This window comes from Mus pahari, chromosome 2 (genome assembly GCF_900095145.1).
Source record: "Mus pahari chromosome 2, PAHARI_EIJ_v1.1, whole genome shotgun sequence".
Lineage (NCBI taxonomy): Eukaryota > Metazoa > Chordata > Mammalia > Rodentia > Muridae > Mus > Mus pahari.
The window spans coordinates 38485447-38505039 of NC_034591.1; the positions used below are offsets into that span (position 1 = coordinate 38485447).

General features: G+C 44.0%; 1 protein-coding gene across 7 annotated transcripts in view; it reads left to right on the forward strand.

Moving 5' to 3' along the window:
- The window catches only part of St7 (suppression of tumorigenicity 7), a 238825-nt gene extending 219968 nt beyond the window's left edge, over positions 1-18857 (forward strand). For 4 of the 7 annotated variants that reach the window (XR_003843297.1, XM_021190886.2, XM_029535662.1 and 1 more), the window contains 3 exons: positions 8634-8726; positions 11347-11486; positions 18469-18857. Coding sequence is in view for 6 of the 7 variants with exons in the window: in XM_021190886.2 (XP_021046545.1) it covers positions 8634-8726; positions 11347-11486; positions 18469-18564 (329 nt within the window). In the remaining variant the exon portion in view is untranslated. The remainder of the gene's footprint in view (positions 1-8633; positions 8727-11346; positions 11487-18468) is intronic. The other 3 variants (XM_021190890.2, XM_021190892.2, XM_021190889.2) reach the window with 2 other exon arrangements.
- The last annotated feature ends 736 nt before the right edge of the window (positions 18858-19593 follow it).

A 19593-nucleotide genomic window follows, 5' to 3' on the forward strand; every position in this document is an offset into this window, starting at 1 on the left:
GAACTGTTTATGCCACAACAGTTCAAGATGAACAATGGGAATTGGCAAGTCTGTTGTCTGTTTGATGCTCCGGATCCCCAGGGATAGGGGTGTCGCTGTTGTGGTGCCACATGGAGATCAGAAGCATACCTCCATACAAGAGATAACTGACCTGAGTCTGCTAGATAAATGCTTTACCACCCAGCAAACCCTCTCTGGAGATCTGCCCAGCCCCGTGACATCATCATAACCTTTGCCTTACGATGAAGTCTTGCGCTGGACCCTGCTTTCTCTTTCGTATAGCCTCAGCTGTAGAGTTGGATAAGAGACACAGTTATCACACTGAAATAAAATTGAGCATCTACAAAAGCACCCTAGATGTGTTTTAAATAGCAGCAGTGTCCATTATGGGAGTGGCTTATGGGAGGTGGGGCACCCCTGTGAATAATAGTGCCTGTTAGATGGCCCTGGCATGTTGTCTACAGTTGCTGTCATTCTGTGTAAGGAAACAGGCTCTAAGGGCTGGTGACATGCATGTCTCCTCCTCCTCCTCCTTGTTCTCTGCGGGCAGGAGGAAAGGGCTGCCTGTGCCAGCTGTCTGGTGATGGTTTCAGAAGGTAGAGGTTTGTGGGTTAGAACGCTAAGGGCCAAGTCTGGTGACAAGTGAGTAAGCCCTGAGAACCAGGGCAATAGACAAGCAAGCAGAGTGTGTCAAGAAATGGCAAGTGGCTGGGCTGTTAGGAGACTGTAAATTAAGGAAGAAGCAGAAGTCCTATGTCATGGGACAACATGGACATTGAAGCACTGCTAATCCCCAGTTAAGCAAAACAAGCATAGCAGGTAGATTTCCTTTTCCTTATGGAAAGTCAAAACCAAATAATATTACGGTGTCAGTCTTTTCCTGTTGTATCCTTTTTGCAACCAGGCTCACAAACAAGTCTTTTTAATCCCCCCTTTTTTTTCTTTATCCTTTCTGCATCCATTTTCACTTTGATAAGCTTCCATCTCTTCCTGTCTCTGCCCTTCATGACTCAGGAAGAGACTAGCTTGGCTCAGGAAGTGATGTAGTCTGAGAGTAAGTTGACAGAGATGCTTTCAAAAGCAGTTGGAATTTTTTTTATTAGTTCTTGGAAATTTTTTCTCAGATAATTAACAAGCTTTCTTTGTATAATTTTCTGCTTACAACTTGAAATATATGGACTTGCCAATGCCTCTCCCGCTGCTTGGTAAATGCAATATAGCCAGGCACTGAGGTCAGTAGACTCCCTCAAGAGACTATGGGCTTGTGCACAGTCTCCTACAACTTGTGCTGATCATGCCCTGTAATGCTGGCTGTTAAAAGGACAAAAGGAAATGTTAATTCAACATGAGAAAGATTCCTAAAAGCTCAGCTGAATCAAATATGAGTCATCACATCTATTGTCGAAAGCTAAATAGAGGAATCGGCTTAGAGCTATACCAGTAGGTTGACATCCTTGGAACACTAGTGGCAACTCACCAGTGGGACCTCCTGGAAAGCATCCACAAGTGCACAAAGCAGAGGGTGATAAATACACGGTCTTAGCAGTGACCATGAAGAGTTTGGAAAGAATGACTGGAAATACTGGGAAGATAGTGATCAGCGGGCAACATGGAGTTTCTCTGAAACAACTGGGAAGGGTCATGAGACAGAGAGAACCAGGCAACGACAGGGTGAACTGCCAAACTGAGCAGGGTAGGAGGACCAGGGAATTACCTTAAGCTGCGTGGATAGAAGATATTATTAAGATTAAGCGGGTGAATTTTTATACATAAAATAGTAAGGAGAGGAAACCAGATCCCTACAGAAAACATCAGCTGGGAATTTGATATTTACAGATAAACATTTCCTGTAAAAAGCAGATAGCTGTGACCCCAGCCCGAATCCGGTCCAGTGCCATTCATTCTTCAGAGACAGCCATGCTGAACAACTGTAGAGCAGGGATGTACGAGTGTGCTTCCTGTGTGCTAGATACAGGAGGACATCTGACCACCAGGAACCTCCAGGCGTGTTTTCACACCCAGGTATCACGTCCACAGGTCTTGCGTTTGTGTCTTTTCACTTGCAGCAGGGATAATGTTCTAACTTAGGCAGAAAGCGGTTGCTGACTCTGCTCCAGTGCTGTGAGCGGTGAGCGGTGAGCGGTGAGCGGTGAGCGGCTGGTTCAGACAGCCAGGAGGCAAAGCAAGCCCACATTTCTCCTCTGCAGTGAGCACATGGAAGGGAAGAGACAAGTTGTCTTTGAAGCATTTGCTTGGAAGGTCAAAATTTAGATTTACATCACCACATATAAGCTAGGATATACTGTCTTACGGTTAGTATTTTAAAAGTTTAGAAAGTGACTCATCCTGGATAAAATTAAAACATGCTATTTCTCTAACATTGATTTAAACATTTCAATATTAATAAGACAATAGACAGTCCATGTGTATAAACAAGGAAAGAAACAGAAGTGAACGTACCTAACCTCAGCTGTTGGGTGAGTAGCTTCCGTTGTGTTCTTGACATTGGTACTCTTCACGTCAACTTTCACGTGTGGTTTCAATAAGCAAAGATGTATACGTATTTATGTGTGTATGCTTATGCATTCACATACACATATTTAGAAAATTTTTTTATGATAAGTGTTTTCAGCCATTTTTTTTTTAAAAGAAAAAGCCTTAGGGCTTCCCTGCAATTTAGAAGAAAGAATTACCACTCCAGCCTCAAGCATTTGTTTGCAGTCTTTTGACATTTCTTCTAGATATGTGATTTTTTTTTTGCATTTACATTAGAGATTCACAGTTCTGTGTTTAAAAGATTTCTTTTTACTCTTTTAAAATTACTTGTATGTGGCTGGGAGGGGACAGGTAATGTACATGAATGCAGCTGCACAGAGACCAGAGGCGTTGACTGAATCCCCTAGATCTAGCGTACTGAGGGGTTTGTGCCAACAAGCTGCCCAGTGTGGGTGCTGAGAACTAAGTCGGGTCCTCTGGAAGAGCAGTTTGTACTCTTTTAACTACGGGGACGCCGCTCCAGCCCCACAGCTGTGTTTTAGATCAGAGGACTTGGATTAGAATTCTGGCTCAGCTGCTGAGAGCGGTATCTACTTACCTAACCTTGGAAACTGTAAAGCCATAGTGAAGTAGAATGTCACATGTTGGTGACCTCCAAGCTGTTGAGGCAGCTCTTCTATGATGGCACGCTCTCCCCAGCTGCTTGATTAGAAGAGGCTGCACTTCTCCCAATCTGCCGCTTGGTGGCGCCTTTTGACATCTCCAGCATCAGAGTTCAGGTTTTCTTCTGAGTCATTAATTTTCTTCATTCTGAAATGTAAGACCATTCCTCAACTCCACCCAACACCCAAATTTTATTAGAAAGAGAACTCAGGACAGAAGATCTCACCAGGTTCCATGTAAAAAAATGTTGTCTTTTAGAAATATTTAAAACAAAACAACCTTGGTTTTGTCTTAAATGTTGATAGGGGGTAGAAATAGAAAGTTGCTTTTTTTCTCTTTCAATGAATTTCTTATGTTAGAGAATTAGTCACTCTGTAGAATTAAGTGGGTTTCCATCAATTATGTCGAAACCTCCCTCCTTTTTATGAACTCCAAAGTCTGGCTGATATATAACAGAGATGGTGTTTGAAGCATATGGTTCTTAAGCGGGGGGGGGGGTGTGTGTGTGTGTGTGTGTGTGTGTGTGGGGGGGGGGGGGGGGGGGGGGGTATATACATCCTTGAATTCTCAACCACAAATACATCAGCATTTCAAAGCTTTCTAAAATGTTTGATTCATCACTGTCCCAGTCCCCAAAATTATACAATCAAAGTCCAGATAATTAAAAATAAAAGGGAAGAGTTTCTACTTTAAGCCTTTGTGTTTCTTGGACTACTGCATGGCCGCCACTATATCAAAATTACGTTTGCTTTAAACACTGCTGGCCCTGGTTCTCCTCACACATGCAGCACTGCAAGGACGAGCTGAATACAAAGATCATGTAAGAATGAAAGCAAGATCTCATTTCAGCTGAGTTTGCTCTGGTAACCGCTTTATGTGGTCTGTTTTAATATTCTGTTTTACCTATATTGAGTACTGATGCATCATTATCTCCTCCCACCATGATCTCTCCAAGGCTCTCCATTGGCAGTGTTGATTTTAGAATGCATGGTTGTTTGTTGATCGCAAGCTTGAACTTTAATTTTCATGTTCTATACACCAGAAAATGACTATGCCATGGGGTAAACCACTTAGCTTTTCTTTGTGTCTATGTTTTTTCACTCAACCAAATAGAATTCTTTATTTTCTTTGTGGAGTCCCCACCCCAAGAATCCACTAAATAATGTATAAGATTTGAAGGTGGTGTTTCTGAGGGGAGCTAAGCAGAGGGTTTCCATTGAGAAGGGAAAATGGCCCATTGTTGAAGCATAGGCTGAGATTATGATTCTAATTTATTCTCTTTGAACCTAATGTCAAATGCTCTTCACTGTAAGCTGTGGTTCTTAGGGCACTTCCTCTAGTTAAGCCTTCCCTCAATAAGACTGGAATCATTTGGACTTCTTACTGACCCCTACTCCTACCCCTAACAGATCTAAGGATACATTTGTGATTTGAAAGAAAGCACCAATTGGATAAAGACCCTGGTCAGAGCTGACACACTGACAGCCAGCCTCCAGTTATGGCATGAGAGTCAGGACCTTCCTGTGTTTCCAAGGCTGGCCTTAAACATGCAGGTTACCGTGATTAGCATGCTCTAGTCTTTGGAATAGTACAACAGGCCTGTTCCTGGAACCTTAGCTTTACTTAAGTTCTGAAAAAAATGCTATCTTCCTAATTGCATATAATTTATCAAGAAAACATTTACTGAATCCTTCCCTGAGGCAGGCTTTATGTTTGGAGAAATGAATGTGAAAACGCTTTGTAAGAAGCCTTTGTGTGTATACATTTATTCTCCAACCCATGTTTTATGCATATATGTACATAGGCAACTTCACATGTAGACAGATAGTGCACGTGGTGCTAGTGTGGCCATAGGAACAGAGAATAAGTGTTGAGGGTCACTAATGAGTGAGGAGGTTAACTGTAAAACCCTAGAATTCCTTCTTCAAAATTAGGAAAAACCATACTTAAATCCAACGAAAGGAAAATGAGTTTCTCAAGGTCAGTTTACTTCACTGTTATAGTTGAAAGAATATGGATCAAAAGCCAGGCTTTGATCTCTGTCTTTTTCTTATTTCTGCATTGAAATGACTAATGAAAGACAGGTGGCCTTCATGCCCGTTACTTGTGCTGCAGTCAGACATAGCACAGACGACCTGTACTGGGATGATACTGTTCTGCTCAGCAGCTGCAGCTCCATTTGTTAGCACACAGCAACACTTCCACCCAGTGTGCCCCGACGGAGAAGGGGAGGGCTGTGGGTTCAGAAGAGGAGGAGGGAAGGTACCGAGAACCCTGACCTGGACAGGGCAGCTTGGCCCTTGGGTCTGAACTGTCCCAGCACAGGGGCAGTTATCCTTAGAATCACTGCTGCAAAGACCTTTTTGACAAGAGACTAACGATAGGACATGGATCTGGAATTCACTCTCAGGTCCCTGTGCTAGAGATAATCTCAATAACGTTCTGTTTGAAAGGAAAAATATCAAACAAGTGTCAGCTAAATATCAAAAAGTGTCTTCTATCTGTCTGTATAACAGGAGGGTGACAGTTTGTTAATTTTCTCATGTCTCCAGCCTCTATCCATCTGTGGCTTTGTTGATACTCTCTCGGATGCTGCTGAGGGCTTCTGACCCATGTGGCACTGAGCAGCGTGGTGCCTAGGAAGTGCCTTTGACTAGGGAAAGCAGAAGACTATACATGCTGTCTAGGTAGACTAGATTGTACAGGATGTTTTGGTGTGCTTCGGAACTTTAGTGACACCTCTGAAGAAAGGGGCAAGCAGCATCAAGATGAGGAGCGTGCCCCATGAAGAAAGAAGTAGAAATGCCACTTGTGTACCACTATTTAAAGTAGCCCAGGTTTACCGCTTTGGTTTGAGCCACATATCTGTACAATTTTAATTTATCTAAAATACGTTTCTAAAAGTCTTTTAGGAAGTACATAGTCATTTGAAAATAGTATCTTCAAATAATCTATTTCTATTCATATTTGAACCACTCAATAAGTGTGTTCTTAAGATTTAAACTGATAAAACCTCTGGACATTTGGTGAAAGCTTTAAGAATCATGAAGCCAGTGCCTGTCTCAGTGAAGGGGACAGGAGGTAGGAGGGAAGCTGGCAGGGGCAGGGTAAGGCCTCTTCCCGCTTCCTCAGACCCATTCTTATCTCAGGCTCTGTTGGACCCTGCACAGCAGGGTGGGTGAAGGATAGAATTGCAAGTAGAAATTGTGTTTGCTTTTGTTTAGTGAAGCCAAATCTTAATATTATTTTATGAACTTAATGTAAATGATATCTGACATGAGGAAAAGAAATCTTAAGGATTCCATAAACATGCAGGAAACATATCTATATATATTCATAAATTGTGTATTAGCAAAATATCCACCCTTTCTGAAAAAGTTGAGAACTGATTAAAAGAAAAAAAGGATTAAATTGATGCATAAAGTTCTCTGTGCATGCCAAATATGGAAGGAAAAGTCTCACTTGAAGACACCGCTTGACCACTAGATTTCTATAGTCAAGTGACTCTCAAGGGTGTGTGCCTACATTTCTCTTTAAACAAATCCTTTCATGAAGTTCAAACTGACGTCAATTTTGAATGAAGTTTACTTTTCAAAATTAGTAGCAATTGTGAAAACTCTGTTGCTTTTCTTTTTGTATCACATGAACCCAAATAGATTACAAAACAATAGCCTAGTTGCATGGAGAGTAAGACAGAGAGAGGAGAAGTGACATGGAGAGTAAGACAGAGAGAGGAGAAGTGAGGGGTGCTTTCAGAGAACTATCATTTATAAAAGGTGTATTGAAATCCTGCTTTTCTGCAGCTTAAATGTAAAAATACGTGCTCTCCAGAAAAGATTTTAGTGAGTGGATGCTACATAATTGCTACAAGGATTTTTTTCTTTATATGTTTTGTTTTGTTTGTTTTGTCTAATGTTTTGTGCTGTTTGTTCTCATTGTATTGCGTCTCTCTATGGTGAGAGAGATACTGGTTTCTTCAACATCTTGTGACTTAACAACTCTGCTGTCACTTGAGCTAACTGGCAAAAGTCAACTTTGTTTATGGGAGAGGTCTGATTGAAGTAGGGTGAACCTTCAATTATAGGAAGAGCTAAAGTCTGGGGTGTTTTTAATATTTTAATCTGTTTAAGAGGTTTCTGTTACAAAAAGAAAATTTGTAACATTTTTACCTTAGCAAACTGCCAGCAAACTGGCTCTGTTCTAATCCACATTTATAGTGATTTATATTCTCCATGGCAATGTGTTATAACCTCACAGTGATACCACTGTGGTGTAGATTGACTGCATTCCAAATGCTGGGAATCACATACATACTGTTTTTACTTTTAAATAATATTCAGACACCAGAATAAATACCATATGTGCACTGATGCTGGTTACAATGGGACCTTGTCATTTCTTGTGAGGGAGAATGTTCTTTGTTTCTGATTCTTATTTGAAATCAGTTTGCAAAAGGCACATGTGTACATTGACAGCATTTTGTAAGGGCTTTGGTAATTACAGGGCTAAGGGTGCAGAACGATTCCTTAACATGGAACATTTAAAATGCTCATTGCCAGCACCCCTCATGGACACAGATACGGGCCAGGATTGTTAACTGACGTTCTCAGGGTAGTATATGGCTTTTCCGTTCTGTATCTACAATATGCAGCCGTTAAAGGACATCTGTTGAAGAAAAATTAAGTCCGTGAGCGCTGCTCATAGGAACAGTGAGACTAACATGCTGCTGACATTGGAACAGGGAGAATAACACACTCGATAATAGGGATGGATGGATTGATTGGAAAGCCATAATTCAGTGTAAAGCCTAATGTCATCTGATGCCATAGACACAGAATTTAGGTGGCCTGACATCATCAAAATGTAGACGATCAATCTCTCCTAGCCACCCCCACCCCACAACGCCATGATATTGAAAGATTTAAAAGGTTCATAAAGTGTGGAAATACCTTTCAAATCATGTGCTTTAAGTTTTTTTCTTTGTCCATCCTGGTTGGAGTTCTAATCCACTTAGACATGTTTTTTAAACTAGACACAGCAGAATGCCTTTCATATTTGTACAATCTGCAGCAAGCCCCAGCGAGCCAGTCCACAGTCACTTCTGGGAAAGCATATCAATCCAGGTTTGAGTTATTACAGTTGGTTCGGCCTTATTGAATTAGTGCTTAAAACATTTTCATAATATTTTATACATGATGAAACCCTAGGCATTGATATTGATGGTTTCCCTGCCCTCTGCACCTCTCTCCCCACCCAGTTTTGTGAGCCCAGAATATATAGTGTGAGATTAATGTGTGAGTAATGCATCATAATGCACCCCTGACGTTTTGTCTGGCACATGCCTCAGAGTTTGGGTAAGTCTTGCCTCTCTTAGAGCAGTGTGTTCCATTAGAAAAATGCTTCAAAGTTCTGTTCTGAGGTTGGGAAGTTAGGAGATAAATATATGCCTTTCATGTGTTGTCTTTCCTTTGTAGCTTTCCGGATGATCCCGTATCCCCTGGAGAAGGGACACCTATTTTATCCATACCCAATCTGTACAGAAACAGCTGACCGGGAGCTGCTTCCCTGTAAGTGTCATCCCCTGCACCCTGCCTTTCATCCAGGGAGGGGGCATTACATGATAGGTGTGGATGTTGTTTTTATTAAGTTTCTCCCAACCCCTGGCCTTCTTTGATAGCATAGGTACAGAAATGCATTATGTGAATGGGTTGGACTTCCTGCTTCTCTGAGTCTTTCCACATTGATCAGAGGGAAAGATCCCAAGGGCCTGAAATGTAGCAGAGGCATCATGTATCTGTTGACACCAGCCTATGATCATACAGAGCCCTGACATAGAGTACCTTCTCTGCAGGCCGGTTTATCGGGGAAAGGTCTGCTTGGTCTCTCCTGCAGGTCTCAGCTGGGGTTTGAAGAGGAAATGCTGATGTCAGAAGAAGCTGCAGTTCAGTCACGGGTGGGAGGGCAGGACCAGGCCACTGGTATCACTGCCAGAGGCAGAGAAAGCTGCTGTGCTGTCCATGGTGATGCAATACTCTTGGCCAGACAGTTCCTGTGAACATCTCCTTGGTCGCACGCACTCAGTTAGCTGACATGTTTAGAGTACACATGCGGCCCGAGCACTGTCCCAGAGTGTGGGAGAAAGACCCTACCCTCAAGTGCCTTAGGCCTTCACAGCCTGATGCTCATGTGGTAACATGTGGAATGGATTGTTTTGGTTTACTGTAATACAACATTGTTTTGACAATCCAGGCTAAAGAGCTATTATCCAATCAGACTGTGTACAGGGATCATATCTAAGCTCTTCATGTGGCCCTGACTTGGGAAATATTTTCCTCCCTCAGATGCTAATCCTCCTTCGGCTCTCCCCCTGCCCCCACCACTTCATCTTTCCTGTCACGATTTTTTCTTTACTAGCCCTGGTTATATCAATATCTAATAGCTATAGCATATATAAATATTTCCCCAAGAATAGTGTAACTTTGCAGATCTGGTACATAATAACATTTCAGACACCACCATTAATGATACAGTCGTAAATCTTCAGCACGGTGACACCTGGATACAAAAGCAATTGCTGCCATCAGACTGGGTCTCTGGAAGGACCTCCCCTGTCTCCTTGCTAGGCCGCCCAGCCTAGGGTCTGTGGTTTAAGGAGCTGGGAGAGCTCTGTGTTGTCCTCGGGTCAGAGCTTCGTTTTAAGGCATCTGGTGCCTCACATGACAGTAGTTTGATTTCAGGAAGCCCCACGTGGGCCCATAATTTACCCTCTGATGCTCCCCTCACAGAGAGCCTTACTAAAGTTTCTGTGTCCTGGTAGAAAGGCAGTTTTCTGAAAAGTACCATGTTTTAAAATGTTTTAATTGAATTCATTTAAGTGTCCATGAGTATAGATTAGGAATTAGAACAATCTTACACTTCTTAAAAGTTTTCATAAGTCTTGAAAAAGCAAGATGTGGCTGAGATTCATTGCAATGAGTGCCATGAGCCCACTGTGATATCACTTCAGAACCCCTTATGGGTTGGGTTTTGAGAGTGGGCTATAGAGATGTTCATCTGTTAGGAGCACTACTCATAGTTTGTCCATCAAAAGTATTATTCCTTGCATAGTGGGCTCTATAGGCCCTCCACACCAGGTTTGTCCCTCAGCAGGCTGACTTCCTGCCATGCACGCAGGCAAGCTTGCATGTGCTCCAAGTCTCCTGACAGTTTCCCTTTGCCTTCAGCCCTGTTGATTGGGGCTCTGAGTAACAAAGCTGAGTGATTACATGAAACCTTTAGTGAAGGACCTTAGAGCTTGTATTTTGATGGGGAATGGGCCTTGTAGATTCTAGTGGTTCCAGTAGTAGTCTGTGAACCTGCATTTTCTCAGCCCCTCTGTCAAGGCCTCCCAGACAGTTGCTTTGCCTCTGCACACACAGCCTCATGCCCCCTGGCCAGCATCTCTTACCAGCCCATAGTCTGGTAAGTTGAGTTCTTCATTATAGTCCTTTATGTCTTCATACCATAGCTCTTCTGGTTTTCACAAAACTAATGCACAGAATTTGAATGCTATGAAGAATACTCTAAAGACCATACTTCCCCTACCCTCCTGATTGTTTTAAGTGGTTATCATCAGGAATTTCCTACAGTTGTGTCAGATAACCCTAGGAAATTTGACCCTCAGTCCTGCAGTTTGAGTAGAGCTATATATGAGGCCTTTGGTGAGTGTCTATTGGGATAGCATCCTCCACTGACATCCTTAGACTGTCAGGATAAAAGAGACAAACTCATATTGCTTTACTATAATGATTTAAAAAATACAGTAAAATAAAAATAGGACAGGAGTGCAAGTACACACGTACACACACTTGATTCAGGAACTCCTACTGGAAATTTGTGTTGTCATTTGGATAGGGTTTTGCTGTTTTGTAGTCACTTTTGAGAAAGGAACACTGTATATTAAACATAGATGGGACTCATGGATGTGTGACACTCCCAACCTAGCTCTGTAGTGTCTCTCCCTGAAGTGCTACAGGAGATCTTGGACTTGGGCGAAGCAGTCAGGCAGCAAAGGCAACAGAGGTAGGTGTGAGTGGGGATGCCCAGTCTCCTGCCCGGTTCCTTGCTGACACACTGTAGTCAAGGGGATGAGACTCCGTAAGGTTGCTCACCTGAGTCCTAATGGTTCCCTTCTGGTTTTCTCCTCAGCTTTCCATGAAGTCTCAGTTTACCCAAAGAAGGAACTTCCCTTCTTCATCCTCTTCACTGCTGGACTGTGCTCCTTCACAGCCATGCTGGCCCTCCTGACACATCAGTTTCCAGAACTTATGGGAGTCTTCGCAAAAGCTGTGAGTGCTCACTGAGAGAGGGCTTAGGCAATGGACCGGTGGACAGAGGAAGCCAAGGGAAGGAGCCAGAGGGGAAGGGGCTGAAGAGTCATTTAGTTTTCATTATCATCAGAGCAATCGATGGCTGGGGGGTGGGGGTGGGGCAAGTGAGAGCGCAGTGTTAGTTCGTGCCTTCCCTCATTTCCCGAAGAAATCCTCAGCACCTTCCAGAGAGTGCAGGAAGTCCAAAGGATGATGTAATTTAGGGAATCCTCACGTATAATTGATGAGAGATTGTCTGTGCCCCTTTAGACTGTAGTCTTTGAAAGCAAGTCTGTGCCTTTCTCATATTTGTATTTCCAAAGCTTTGCATAGAGCCTTGATCACTGTACGTTCTCAACAAATGATTGTTAAATGAATGAATAGCAACAATCTCTGCAGATAAAAAAACAAACAGCATAAAAATCAGATACCATTTAGTGTTTCTTCCCTTCCCTTGTGATCGTAAACCCTTACAAGTTAAAGGGTCCTCAAAGTCCCTTCCACTGTGGCTGCGAAAGGGCATCTGCTTGCATCAAAAATACTGCTGTGCACGGGCTCACCATGAATACCCCTGTGCACGGGCTCACAGTGAATACCCCTGTGCATGGGCTCACAGTGAATACCCCTGTGCACGGGCTCACAGTGAATTACCCCTGTGCACGGGCTCACAGTGAATACCCCTGTGCACGGGCTCACCCTGAATGCCGCTGTGCACGGGCTCACCGTGAATACCCCTGTGTACGGGCTCACCGTGAATGCCGCTGTATATGGGTTTTCCCTGTTTAACATGGCACCCATGGCACCGATGGCCATTCTGAGCTCCATCCTGTAGTACTCACAAGCCTTCCTTTCACTTCTGTTTACATTTGTTTCACACTCTGGAAGCTCACCATAGAAATCTGCTTTTCCTCGCAGATTCTCAGGACAGCTTCTCTATACAAGGCTAACTTGAACATCTAACTCCTTCCTTCCTTCGGGGAAATAAGTTTTCTTTTATCTCCCACATATTTTCCCAAACCAGCATCAGCAAGCTGCTGCCTGTATACCTTTGGTCCCAGGCCTGTGCTGTCCATTGCCTCCTCCTCCACGTAGCCTCTGAGAGAGAGGAGTGGCAAAGATTATTAGGGTATGATGCAGTTAAATTGTTTAGTCAGGATGTAGTTCTGGAGCTAGACGATTACTGTTCCCATGTTTCTGTTTCCCCTTAAACACTCTTAAAACATGGACAAAAGCACCTCATTGTTCCAGTGTTCATTATTAAGCCGGCAGATAACCATTGCTGGGGGTATGGGATCTCAGAGATCCTTAGCCTCTAGTGGGCCAATAGTGGAATAGTGTTTGTGGTCATACCATCAAAATTCAGAATCCTGATGTTCACACCAGGAGTCTGTATTTTTAGCAGTGACCCCACAAGCCTTTGAGGGTGGGAGTTAAAGATTTTATTCCCTTCTAAGGAGTCTGGCTTTATGAAAGGTAAACCTTTAAGAAGTCATATGAGGTTATGCCATAGTCTGTCATAGCTATTCAAGTGACAGCTGTCCAGAATTAGTAGTTTCAGTCTGTCTGTACTTTGGGACACCAAGGGAGCTTAAAGATTCCTGATAACTGCCCTCCTCAGGCCTCTGGCCTACTTGACCAATGCAGCATAGGCATTAGAGTTTCGAGTTGTTCCCTGGAGATTCAGGGCTATTGTCACAGCTGAGAAGCACAGTACCTGGGCGGATGGTAGCCAGCAAAGGGATCAGAAGGAGAGCAGAGAGCCTGTGGATTCTCTACATAGGTCATAGAGCAGTCTCTTCAGAAACCTGGGCCTTTAGCACTGGCTGTTCTCCTCACTATTCCCAGAGCATCAGTCTTACAGCTGGAATCAAAGGACTGATGAAAGAGATTTGGCTTTGCAGTGTTGCTACCCTTACCACCGTGTGGTTCTGTGGTCAACTACCAGTTAACAAGCATGCTTGTAAACCTCTACCCAGAGGACCAAGGGCGCCTCGCCCTTTAGTGAGCTCTACCCCTGTCTGATCTGGGGAGGATTGGGAAGAGGAAGATGGGCAGCGGCATGAAGAAGGCCAGGGGTCTCAGGAGGGCCCAGTGTGTCCTTGGCGGCAGACTCTTCATCTGCACCTCCTCACTCCATCAGACCTCCAAAAGCCCCTGCCCAACACCTGGGGGTCATCACAGTTGCCCCGTAGGCTGTCTGCAGCCATTTGCAGCTTGAGAGAGTAATGTTTTTCAGTCCTCTCCTGAGATAGTGCCCTGGGTGTGATGACTTTTAGTAGATGCAGAGAGATTGTACCGCCACCCTCCAGGCTCCACAGCGTGGGAACTCTTGTATGTTTGTTCACTAACACAGCCAGTCCCAGCACCCTTAGACAGTGAGTCACTGGAGAGGCGTGAGTAGAGAGGCTGAGACTGGCCGCCTACAATCTAATCTACCTCGATGACTTAGGACTAACTCCTCCTAGAATGTTTGGTTCTTAAGATAAGGCAGCTCATATAAGTAAGCTATCATACAGGCCCAGCTCTGCCCAGAATGGGGAAGGTCAGCACTCTGACCCCTTCTGCTCTTGAGGGCCTGTCTTTCCTCCTCGGCTCTCACTCCTTTGAGACTGCACCCCCTAACTTCTGTCTCATCTTCATTTATAGGCCTGGACTCTTTGAAGTCTGATATTAATTACAGTGGGATGTCAATTGTCTGCTTGCGACAGGGCACCTGGAACCTATTCAGATAAGCAAGAGGTTTCCACTGTGAACCCAACGAGCTGCGAGCTGTGACCTTGCTCTCAGTGACAGTGTCTTGGGAAAAAGAGGATGAGGCGATTGAAGTGCCACTCTCTCCTTTTTTATGAGCTCAGTTGCATTTTCTCACCAGTGGACACTAATTGAGTTATGGGGCACTTGGGTTAGAAATCTGACCATGGCTCTCTGCCCTCTGGACAGAGGTTTTAGACATCGGAATAGATGAGTTGATCCAAGTTGCCTGGTTTTGCTCATTCAGATTTAACTCTTTAGGCAATAAATTTTCCTTTTAGTCTAGAAATGAAACTGCTGTTTCTTTTCAAGCATTATTAGGTTTCTGGTCAAAGGTCCTGAGGGATTTTCATACAGCTAAAGCCCCAGCTGAGCATCCTGAGGCACCTGAGGAGCAAGGTGCAAGCCCACAAACCTCTGTAACTCCTGACAAGAGCCACGGACCTTGGGCTGGCAGTGATTGGAAGGCCATAGGCACTTTACAGGCCTCTTTGCTATGTAACTACTTCTTTGTAGGTGTGGACAGGGAGGAGGGTGGGGAGGGGTCCTAAGAAGGAAGGTGGCCTGGGTATGATAGGGGCATATCTCAGCTGGGCTTCTGTAAGGAAATACATGAGGCTGTCCAGGGAGATGCTCAAAGGGGGCCTTCCTCAGTCACCCATTTGGGATATAAGGAAGAAAAAACAGGTCATTACAGACAGGGGGACTGGAGTGTTATCCCTCATACAACCTCAGTGGGAAGAACAGATGTAGTATAGCAAGGAAGGCCACTGTATCTTGGCATGCAGTGGGGAAAAGGAGGAATTATAGACCTCAGAGTGAAGCTTCTGTGCTAAGTCAAGTTAGTGCTGCCCAGAAACAAAAAGCACACAACCAAAGCTGGTCTTTATTTTGAAGTTCCATGATGACATTGTCTTCATGCTGCACTCTGGCTGAGCCCCTCCTGCTCCCCCTGATGCCCACACATTATGGTGTGGGACTGTGCAGGGTACAACCTTTGAGATGCCTTTCCTCGAACCATGGCTCTGGCTCAGGGTGTGCTGAGAGCTTCCTCTCCTAAGCCTTTCCAACTTCATTCTTCCTAAATCTGCTCAGTACAGCCACTAACGATATCACCTTGCTTATTGACCTGTGCTTTCCAGTGTCTGCTAGAATCTCTGATATATGGACTGTCTTTATGGAACTGAACACTGTATGCAAACACTCCCACCTTTGTAGTATTGGTCATCTATCGCTGTGTATACCACAGACACTTGTACCCATATAACATGTAAGCGCAGTTTTATAGTAATAGTGAAGTCAGCATGCTTGGTCTATATCATCCTTTTAAGTACAGGATATTGGCGAAGATTTCAGAGGCAGCCAGGCAGGGATCATCCCTGGGCCCAGTGTTTCTCTCTACAATGCTTTCCAGCCTTCTTCATGATGGAACACAGCCCATTGCTAAACTGGGAAGGATGGATAATCCATCCTGCAGGATCTCAACCTTCCTAATGCTGTGATCCTTTAATACAATTAATTCCTCATGTTACAGTGCCCCCCAACCATAAAACCATTTCCGTTGCTACTTTATAGCTGTAATTTTGCTACTGTTATTGATCATAATGTAAATCTCTGTGTTTTCTGAGAGGTCTTAGGCCAGACCCTGTGAAAGGGTGATGCTCACAGGTTGAGAAGTGCTGCTGTAGGGTAACTCTCCCAAGTCTTTTGGCATGCTCACAAAAGGATATTTTCAGAATATCAGAAACTGTGAACCTAACACCCACTGAGCACCCCCACATCTGGGGCTGCCTATTTCTCAACTGCACATCAAGCTGGCACTCAAGGCTGCCAGCCAGTCTGAACTCGGCCTGTATTCCAGTGAACCTGAGCTCCTCACCATCTGACGGTTTCCTTTTCCATATTCTGATCATTAGTTAGACCTAGAGTGGCCACTTCATGCATATCTACAGCCTTGGCGCTGACAGCACACCTCCTGGCATTTCTTCCATCCAGTGGAGTCTGTTGATCTTCTCAACACTTCTCCCCTCTTCTCTAGCCTGACCTCTCTTTCTTTTCTGAATACCCCTGGGTGTCTACCCCAACTGCTACCATGGCCTATATGTACAACTTTACTCTGCCCACATCTTAATGTCCAGGCTCCCTCTAGCCCTTGTCTTTGAGGCTTCAAGAGAGGAAGTTTACAGGGGAAGGCCAGGGCCAAGTAGTGGTAGTGGGTGGGTAGGGGAGCAGGGGCGGGGGGGGGTATAGGGAACTTTCGGGATAGCATTTGAAATGTAAACAAAGAAAATAAATAAATAAATAAATATTGTCTATAATTAAAAAAAAAAAAAAGAAGCCAAACCATAAGAAAGGCATAAGCAAGGATACTTTAATCTCACTTACAAGAGGGAATAAAATAGTCATAAGAGGTAGATGGAAGGAGGGAATTGGGTAGGAGAGGGAATAGGATCTTCAGGGTCAGATTCAGGAAGAATAGGAGAGATGGCTAGATGGCCATGAGAATGAATGGCAATCTGCACTCACTGAAGGGGTTGGGGAAGTGCGGGAACATCTAGAGGCCATGACTGAGACTCATGGTAATGGAAACCCCCAAGAATCAATGGGGGTGACCTTATCTATGACTCAGAACACTGGGGATATAGAACCTAAAAAGGCTAACTCCTATAGCCAAGCAGGAACCCCAATGGCGTTATAGGGACACCAACCTACCCACAAAACTTTTGATACAAAATTTATTCTGTCTATAAGAAATTCAGGGACATGAGCTAGAACAGAGACTGAGGGGACAGCCAACCAATAATCAGCCCAATTTGAGATCCATTCAATTGGCAAGAACCAGTCCCTAACACTGTTACTCATAACTATGTTATGCTTGCAGACAGGAGTCTAGCACGGCTGTCCTCTGAGAGGATCCTCTGAGAGGGTCTTTTTTTCTTGTGTAATGCTAGTTGCCTCACTAAGCAACTGTATCTGATTGATTTTAAAAACCAGAATAAACAAACGTAACCAAGTTTCTTTCTGATGATGCAGCTACAGTGTGTGTTATCAGCCTTCTTGATAGGTATGTTCCATATACATTAAACACACAGACACATGTGTACATGCATACACACCCACATATACACACACACTCACAAACACACACCCCATCCTGAAGTCTTTGAATTTAGGACACTTGACTTTCATACCTCTTACTTTGAAGATTCAAAACTCATAGAATATGTGACCAGTAAGGGTAATGCTATATGTTTACTGACTGCACTACCTACTAATTTTGTTTGCACTCAGAACCATGTTCCCAGGAAAGTTATATGTGAAATCTTTGTTGGTATTGGCAGTACTGTGCCATGGATCGTGATTAGGGCAAAGGAAGACACACAATAAAGAACCAGGTGTTAAACCTCTGCCTTGGTTCTCAGCAGACAGAAGACAGCGTCCTTCTCAGTCCTGACCTCTCCCCTGAACAGACAGCTCTTCTGCAAGCTTCTCCCACAATGCCAGTTTGTGGATTGAAGTCAGTTGTTCACAAGAACATCATCAGAATAAATTTGAAATTATAATTAGTATCTGATAAAGCAAATTGTATTTCTTAACCGACACGTTGTTAATCACTGTCTGTGTGTGAAAAGCAGAGAAGTATTTAGTTCCCAGAGGCCCATTCAACAGCCCTCCCAGGGTGCCAGCCTGCTGCTCTCCCCAGCTCCCTGACTCATGACACAAAACATGCTGTTTAGGCTGTATTTGGAAGACACCAGGAAACCAAAGCAACCGGGCATTACAAACTTGGCTCTTTATATTCCCTTTTCCATTTAAAGTAATCTGTAGAGCCAGGAAGACAATCAAGTAGCCTAGGTTGTCCCCATTGTATCACTCCTAGGTCCACTTGATACCGGTCCATCATCCTCTTGGAAGATGTTCATCTTCATAGGCAGGGGTAAACTCTGAACCCTGCCAGCGTCCTAGGAACTGTAGCAGATGTCAGAGGGCTGGGGGGGGGGGCTGTCAGCAGACGCTTCCTTCTTATCTGTCATGCTGGGGGTGGGGCTGGAATGCATCTTCCACTTTCCCGACATTTCCTGTAAACATGAGGGGTGTATGCTCATGAGGCGTTTAGACTGGAACATCCTAAGATGCGCGTGCGCGGGAGAGTTGACCTTCGTCTTGGACAAGCTTTCTCCTGACTGCTGTTTTTCTGATTTCCTTGCAGTTCCTCAGCACTTTGTTTGCCCCCTTGAACTTTGTTATGGAGAAAGTGGAAAGCATCCTTCCCTCCAGTCTGTGGCATCAGCTGACACGGATCTGAGGGAACCTCCCATCCTTCACTTTCCACACCATCTGCCATCTCTTCTGTGCCAACTTCTCATGGACCGCAAGAAAGCATGACTTTGAAAAAGGGAAACCATTCTGAGATTTTAAACTGTTCATGGACTATCAGCTCCTTATTAAAGGCTGGTTTTGTTGTACAAAATTTATTGATGTTCAGTTCTATTTTATTTTGCCTTCAAAACTGATCAAAAAGTAAATAAATAAATAAATAAACTTTTGTGTATTGCAAGAACCTGTGTCATCTTCTATCTTTATTCTAACCCTAGACTTTCTAGTGTTCCCGGTAAACTAGTGGGTGTATGCTGTTCTTCAGGGACATGGGGTCTGCTAAACCCATACTGATTTTCTTTGCTGGCAGAACTAGTCTCTCTGCAGAGCCCATAGCTCATGACTTGGTGGCTTGAAAAATGGAGTCTCAGGGCTGGGACTACTGTTCAGTGGTGGAGTTCTTATTGCCTTGCATTGGACCCTGGTTTCTGTGTGCCCAACATTACATAAACAAACGAATAAACAACTGAGAAAGGAAAGGATGTAAATAGAGTCACAAAAGCACTAGCCCCAAACAGAGTGTGCACACATGCCAAACAGGCCCAGGGAAGTCAGGTTTTCAAGGCGGGTGTAAGCTCCATTGAAACACACATCTGTGCCTCAGTAGGTTGTTATAGCTTTGTGGACGAGAAGCCACAGGCCAGCAGTCTGTCCCAGAACCTTGCTGCCGCTTCAAACATTTCATACAAGAGTACCTTTTAAGCTTTCTCGTGTTTGCATTTCTGACACTTTGAGCATTCTTTGAGTATTTTACTGATCTGAACCAAAATGATCATTTGTCCTCACCACCTCTCAGAGTGTTGTGCATGATTCAAACCTAGCAGAGCATCTGGCTTTGGTTAAGCAAAGGAAGAAAAATAAACAAACGCACGAGCCCTCCATCTAAAGTGAAAAGTACCTTTATGTAACATCTCAATCCAGTGTGTCTTTTTTCACACTTTCCCCTTTGATTTAGAAT